The sequence below is a fragment of the Monodon monoceros genome, unplaced genomic scaffold (assembly GCF_005190385.1).
Source record: "Monodon monoceros isolate NGI ecotype Baffin Bay Population unplaced genomic scaffold, NGI_Narwhal_1 Super_Scaffold_20, whole genome shotgun sequence".
In the NCBI taxonomy this organism is placed as follows: Eukaryota; Metazoa; Chordata; class Mammalia; order Artiodactyla; family Monodontidae; genus Monodon; species Monodon monoceros.
This window is the reverse complement of record NW_021703777.1, coordinates 136,158,106-136,165,812: the sequence shown is the minus strand read 5'-3', so window position 1 is coordinate 136,165,812 and position 7,707 is coordinate 136,158,106. Positions and strand designations below refer to the sequence as shown.

The 7,707-nt window shown below is 48.9% G+C and overlaps 1 protein-coding gene across 2 annotated transcripts in view; it reads left to right on the top strand.

Moving 5' to 3' along the window:
• Nucleotides 1-415: 415 nt before the first annotated feature.
• NSD2 (nuclear receptor binding SET domain protein 2) overlaps nt 416-7,707 on the top strand; it is a 74,399-nt gene continuing 67,107 nt past the window's right edge. Inside the window, exon 1 of one of the 2 annotated variants that reach the window (XM_029235947.1) lies at nt 416-511. In XM_029235947.1, the coding sequence (XP_029091780.1) occupies nt 416-511 (96 nt within the window). The remainder of the gene's footprint in view (nt 512-7,707) is intronic. The other variant, XM_029235946.1, reaches the window with a different exon arrangement.

Genomic DNA, 7,707 nt, shown 5'->3' with positions numbered 1-7,707 from the left:
GGCGGGCGCGGCCATGTTGGGCCCGGCGGCCGGCGGCTGCACCTGTGCCGGCCCGCGGGCCGGCGGCCTTTGTTCGCTGCGGCGCCCAGCGGGCCGGGCCGGCCTTTGTGAGGCGCTGGCCGGGGCCGGGGCCGGGCGGCGGTGGGAGGGGCGGCCGGGGCCGGGGAGGCGCTTTTTGTCTGCGGAGGGTCCGGGTGACACTCGGACGCCGGCCGTTGGTCAGCGCGGGCGCCCGGAGCCCCGGGCCTTGGCAGGTGGAGGCGCGGGGACCCCGCCCGGGGCTGCCGGCCCTCGGCCCCCGCGCTTGGCCAGACGGCGGCCCCGAGGCCGCGGCCGCGCAGCGGAGCGGCCCGGCCGCACGGCCGACTCTGCCCCACTCGCCAGAAGGGCGGTTTAAAATCTCGGCGTTTAAGCGATGCTGCTGGTCTCGAGTCTGGGCAGAAGGCGCAGGACCCGGTGCAGCCTTAGTTTTTTCTCGCCCTCGCCGATGCCGGGACGTGAGTGGTCACAGGTTTGACATGCGGGGGGAAACTTGGTCTCACTGGGACGTTAATCATTCTTAGGCAGGTAATTAGGGCTCCGGGGTGTGTGCGCGTGTGCGCGTGTAGCAGAACAGGGGACCCATTCGGTTAGGGTGACTTCAGAGCGAGGTTAGGGAAGTTCTTCAGGACTGACAGCCCGCGCTCAGACTTTCAAGGCCTTGACTTTTAAATGACTTAAACGCCAAGATGTGTGTTCCCTAATCACTAAACAACTTACAAACCTCACGTTGCTACCACGCGTCGATTATACCGACTCTTACTTTATGTATTTTAAAATGAGATTATTAAGATGGAAAATAAGTTAGGAGCCATCTCATGTATGAAGCTGGGAATTTAACTCTTTTATTTTCCCAGTTGTTTTAAATATCCTCGTTACATATTTAAATGTGACGAGAGCACCATTAAAGAAGCACAGCTCTAAACCAGCACCACGAGGGAAGCAAGTCCTGGGAGCACAGCCCTTTCCTGGCGTGGTTGGTGTGCTCCTGTACCTCACCACCGACCGTAGTTCAAATCTAAACTGCCGACTGGAAGTGAAGAGGACTCATGTCTTAAGCACGATTACTTTGAGTCATTTCCTTTCCTTTTCTTCCATTTTCTCAGACGCCCAGCAGCCTTCAGTTTTGGGCCAGTGGTTGGTAAAGTGAGGAGTTTCTGCAGGGTTGTGAGTTTGCGTAAGCTTTTGTGAAGAGCTGTGATCTATGTAGTACAAAAATCCTCCCCTCCTGACGGCATTACTACAGATCAGGCTGGCCTGGGATTCCAGTGGTAAACATTCCAATTTAAGAGTATCAGAAAAGTAACTTTCTGAGTTTCAAAAAATGATGGGCATGGGACTTCCCTGGCGGTCTAGTGGTTAAGACTCTGTGCTTCGAGTGCAGGGGGCACGGGTTCGATCCCTGGTCGGGGAACTAAGATCCCGCACGCGGTGTGGCACGGCCAAAAAAGTAAATAAATAAAAAATAAAAAGTGATGGGCAGTTTATTATTCTGTGTGCACTTTTATGATATATTCATATGTAACGTCTAAACTAACATAATTTGAAATTTGTGGAGACACAGAACAAAACAGTAAGGTAAACAGGCTACCACGTGTGGCTACTAGGCTTATGGTTTTTATTCAGCCGATTTACACAGGGCCGTTAAAATAGTACCTGCTCAAATGTGAGGAATCAAATGGGGAGAATAAGTCAGAATTGTGAGAATTAGAAGTTAGGAATTAGAGACCCTGTGGCCTAGTTACGGAAGAGTGGGCCAAGCCTTCCATTTATTTGGATGACTTCTCCTCCTACAAGTAGTACAATTTTAAAAGGTTTACTCATATGGCAGAATGTAAACTAATTAGTTACTTTTTTACGGTTTGATGCTTCAGTGTAAAACATGTAAAAATAGGTGGAATTATACTTACTAAGAAGTGCTGGTGAGAGGATAGAAAACACTAATAAAATGTGTGCTATATGAGATATAGGATTGCCACTGAGCACACACATTTGAAATGGATTTGCTAAGATGATGCTGAAGTTCCAAATTTATTTTGCCCTGCCCTTTTTAATCTACACAAATAACCTTTCTAAGTAAACACTTTAATTAATCAGTGGGAACTGAAGATACAAGGCTTTTTGCATACATATTCTAGTATACAGTTTTTGGTTGGTTGGTTGGTGTTTTTTTGGGGGGGTTGGACTGCTTGGCTATAGAATATATGCAGATTTGGATAAGCATCTTAGTCTTCTGAGCTTCACTCTTATCTCTGCTGGACTGCACTAAATGTGTCCTTGTTCCCCAAATATGTGGTGCCCTATCCTGACCCAGGCCTCTGCATGGACTGTTGTTGGGTGTGGACCACTGCTTGTCCTCCCTTTTGAGCACAGAGGACCCAGCCCTTCAGTGGCCATATGTGACTTTTCTCTCCTGTTGGAGAGCTCTTGAGGTAGGACTCTTATAGCCTTGGGCAGCCTGGCTTCTGCTGGTGCCTTCTCATGGCAGGCACTCAGTGAATGCTGAATAAATGGGCATATGACTTGGGATAAACAACCCATTTTAAGGCCAGCATGTGGCCTGTTTGCGTCTCTTTTTTGTAAGTCATGTTGGAGCAGAAAGGGACCCTCTGGAAGAAGCTGAGTATGGAAAGTAAGGGGCTGGCCTAAGGTCACCCTACTTTAATTGGGGAGCTAAGACTGTTTGCTAGGCAGGGCTGTTTCTTTTCCTTTTCTCATCATAGGTAACTCAAATGTTGAATAAAAATTAACTATGAAATATTGCAAACAAATAATAGAGTAGACCTGTATCCACCATCAGGATGAATCAAGCAGTGATGTTTCTGCTGTACTTCTCTGTATCCCTGGGCAAAGTAAAAAGAATATAAAGTACACAAAAGCAAGAGGTGACATGGAAATTCCCAGGATTATGTTTATACTTTACAAACTGCCTTTATGTGATTTGTTAATTTCATTTTTTAGGAACTGTTATTTACATAAAACGTATTTCTTTTGGAGAGAAAAAGACTTAAATTAGTTACCCCGGGGACTCGTCAGCATTTTGCATTTGTCTGTTGGTTGCAGTATAGCTTTTGAAGGAACTGATTTGATGAGATTTGGTTTGCTACTTTAAAAATTCAGGCTGTCTTGAAGTAGTTTTGTTCTTGAGTTTGTCTTCCAGAAAACAAACGGCCAAAGATGAGTTTTCAAAGCATCTTAATGTCTGTAATACCTAGTAGTTTCAACAAGACATACAAGGATGGAAACTGCTAAGTAGTGGTTGAGCTGAGTGCTGGCCTGCAGCTCAAAAGCCCCAGTAGTGAGACTTCCCTAGTGGGTGTGTAGAGAAACAATGTTTTATCTTACTGGAGGAGTTGGGAGCTCATTTTTTTTTTAAGATTTATTTATTATTTATTTTATTTATTTTTGGCTGCCTCAGGTCTTAGTTGTGGCACATGGGATCCTTGCTGAGGCATGCGGGATCTTTCGTTGTGGTGCGCGGGTTTTCTCTTCTCTAGTTTTGGTGTGCAGGACCCAGGGCGTGCGGGCTCCAGAGTGCGTGGGCTCTGTAATTTGTGGCACGCGGGCTCTGTAGTTGAGGCGCGCGAGCTCAGTAGTTGTGGCGCGCGGGCTCAGTTGCCCTGCGGCATGTGGGGTCTTAGTCCCCTGACCAGGGATCGAACCCACATCCCTGCATTGTAAGGTGGATTCTTTACCACTGGACCACAGGGAAGTCCTGGGAGCTCAATTTTTAAGTTGAATGGGTTGTCATAGAAAGAATTGATGATCTGGATGAAGTGTGTCATGCTGTTAAGGGTATGTTTATGTCAGCAGTTTTCACATCTTGGTGAGTTTTTCCCTTGGGCTGTGCTGCTGGTTACATAGGTGGACAGATCAGAAAGCATGTCTCTGACTCCAGTTGTGCGACCCTCGCTCAGCTCTCCACACCCTGCCTAGTCTGTCTAAAACGCACGTGTGATCATGTGAGGCCCCTTCTCCAGGAGCTCCAGTGCCCTTTGGGGTTCAAGACCAATCTCTCACTGGGTTTTCTGCCTCTCACTGCACTTTTTTTTTTCTGGCCATGCCGCGCAGCTCGCTGCATCTCAGTTTTCCGACCAGGGATTGAACCTGGGCCCTCGGCAGTGAAAGCGTGGAGTCTTAACCACTGGACGATGGTGGGAATTCCCTCACTGCACTTCTTTTTTTTTTTTTTTTTTTTTAAGATTATGTTTTTAAAAAAAATTTTATTATATTTTTTATTTTTGGCTGTGTTGGGTCTTCGTTGTTGCGTGCGGGCTTTCTCTAGTTGCAGTGAGCGGGGGCTGCTCTTCATTGCGGTGCGTGGGCTTCTCATTGTGGTGGCTTCTCTTGTTGTGGAGCACGGGCTCTGGGGTGCACAGGCTTCAGTAGTTGTGGCTCGTGAGCTCTAGAGCACAGGCTCAGTAGTTGTGGTGCCTGGGCTTAGTTGCTCTGCAGCATGTGGGATCGAACCCATGTCCCCTGCATTGGCAGGAGGATTCTTAACCACTGCACCACGAGGGAAGTCCCCTGCACTTCTTATTTTGATCTCACCTGACCTCTTCAGCCCATCTGTTGCTGCCATGCTTTTTCCTTGGGCCTTGGCATGGTCAGTTTTTGCCCCTGCTCTCCCCTGTGACCCCCATACACACACTTACACTTCAGTGCATGTGTGGGCACAGCTGGCTTTTCGTATTAATTCCTTCTCATTCAGCTCTCAGCTTGCACCTCACTCCTAGAAAACGACCCCAGACTCCCTGCCAGTCTTGGGAGCCCTTGTAGGTATGTCTTGAACACTTTGTGCTTCGCTCACCTTTGTGCACTGCATTCTCACTCTGCTCCAGCCATTCTGGCCTCTGGCTTGCCTCAAGTACTGCATCCGTGCTGCTGTACCTGCTATTCCTTCTACTTGGACACCTGCCTGGCTTCCTCTCTACCTGCCTTTAGGTCTTTGCTCAAACCTACCCTTCTCAGGCACCGTCCCTGACCACTGATTTCAGACACCCTCTTGCTGTCTGGCTCTGCCCATCTGCTGTAGCTTCTTTTCCATGACTCTTATCCTCTGACATTCTGGGTGTTTTCCTTATTTGTCTGCCTGCCTGACTGCATCAAGGTGTCTATAAGGGTGGAGATTTTTCTCCTTTTGGCTCTACTTACTGTGATACCCCCAGTGCCTAGGACAGTACCCTAATGACTGTCAGACATTGAGTGACTGCTTGCATGAACAGACTCTCAGCCCCTTGTGTGCTGGCTCACGTATAAGAAGTGGTGTGGATAAAGGGGATTGGCGTAGGCGTGCTTGCCCTACTGTGAGGTTGGCAAGGTGGAGGGCCATGGGCAGGTGAGAGAGGTCAGAGAGGAGGCTCGTAGACCACTGCTAGAGCACGGTGGCCTTACCCAGGCACAGGAGGTGGGGTAGGAAGAGTGGACAGATGCAGGAGAGAGGGCTGTAGCGGCATTGATGGGCTGGGGTTCAGCATGGGGGCTCAGAATAAGAGGGGAGGGTTGGGGACTTCCTGGTGGCACAGTGGTTAGGAGTCCTCCTGCCAATGCAGGACACATGGGTTCGACCCCTGGTCCGGGAAGATCCCACATGCCAAGGAGCAACTAAGCCTGTGCGCCACAACTACTGAGCCTGTGCTCTAGAGCTCAAGAGCCACAACTACTGAGCCCACGTGCCACAACTACTGAAGCCCGTGCGCCTAGAGCCCGTGCTCCGCAACAGGAGAAGCCACCACAATGAGAAGCCCGTGCGCAGCAAGGAAGACCGAACACCTCCAAAAAATAAATAAATGACATAAAATTTAAAAAGAGGGGAGGGTTGGCCCAGGTGATCCTAATATTCACAATTTGAAAGAATGGGTGGAGAGGGCACCATTTTTATCTCCCTGTGAACTAGTGAAACTGAAGGTGGGCCTCATTTCTGATCTACCTTGGTTCCTTCCAAAAAGAAACTGATGTCACCTACCAGCTGAAAATGTGTCTCTTGTGCCTTCCTGTTCACCCAGAAGAGGAAACCTTAGGTCTTGAGCGTGGCGTGTGGCCCCTTTGTGTTTTCTAGCATCTTTGCTCCCTGGCCCCTTGTAGCTGCTCTGAGATCTCATCACCATGCTGCTGCCCCTCGGGGATGAGCTGTGCTCCATCTCACGGTCCTTGCATTGCTGTGGCTCCTTCCTAAGGCGTCCCGGTTGGCCTTGCTGAGCTGCTCTTACGGCTCCACCTTCATTTGTTTCCTCTAGTGTTGCCAACGCTGCGCCCATGGCACTAGGTGTGTTTGGTTTTCTGTTCCCAGGTTGGTTGTTCCTCTGAGCACCAGGCCCTGTCATGGCAGCGTGTTGCACATAAGACTGTCTGTGCTGTCTCTATATAAATAGGAGGGTGGGCCAGTGTATTTTGTTAGTTAGTATGGCAGTGTACTTCTGGCGACATTTCTTCATTCACTGAGAATTAAGAAATTAGCTGTGTTCCAGTGATGAGCCAAAACACCCATGTCCTTGGTCTCATGGACTTGACAGACCTGTGAGAGGGATGAAACAGGAGAAACAGTGGACAAAAGATTGCGTCTTTGAAAAACCTGTAACAGGGGACATGGGTTCGATCCCTGGTCCGGGAAGATCCCACATGCTGCAGAGCAGCTAAGCCCGTGCGCCACAAGTACTGAGCCTGTGCTCTAGAGCCCGCGAGCCACAACTACTGAAGCTTGCACGCCTAGAGCCCGTGCTCCACCAAAATGAGAAGCCTGCGCACCACAACGAAGACTAGCCCTGCTCGCCGCAAGTGGAAAAAGCCCGCGCGCAGCAGCGAAGACCCAACACAGCCTTAAATAAATAAATAAATAAATTTTAAAAAATAATGAAAAAAAAAGAAAAACCTGTGAAATAGTCTTGCTAAATAACTGAACCTGAAACTGATCAGCCCTTTACCTCCCACAAGCAATTAATAGGAAATATGGGCATGGGGAAAGGAACACATTAAACTACACTGTGCGATTGCCACTGGTGGAACTCAGAACGTGGGAACCTGCAGGACCAGTGACCAGGTCTCTTCCACAAGGAAAAAGAAGGGGGATGTGGATAAGAGGCTGATTGCACTATGGAGGGCTTATGTGCATACACGACGGGCCAGTTAGTTAGAGATGTGACTAAACACTGTTTATGATATTTGGGACAATTAGCAATTGGAACACTGACTCAATTTGTCATTAAGGAATTTTTTTTTTTTTAGCTGCCATAGTGGTTTGGTTTTGTTTAAGAAAAGAATTTGTACCTTGTAGGCATGCATACAGAATTTATCAAAGAAATGATACACCATCTGCGATTGGCTTCACAGTTCTGTGGAAAGGGAGCCGTGAGGGTGTGGCTGGATCAGGGCTGGTGTGGGGTGATGGTGGTGCGGTACATGGGCCCTGCTTGTTCTCTCTATCTTTATGTGTGTTCAGAATTCTCCCTGACGAAGGAAGAAAAGTCACGAAGGAGAGGTTGGGTACATTTAGTACATCTATAAGGAGATTATGCCTCACTGTGGGTTGGGTGTCAGGAAGGACTTCGTGATGGGACTGAGGCTGGAGCAGAGAGCAGAAGAGGCCTTGGTAGAGGGTGGGCTTGGTAAGGGTGGTGTGACTGTTCTAGATAAGGGAGCAGGCAGTGCAGAGAGCCTGTGACGGGAGTGGAC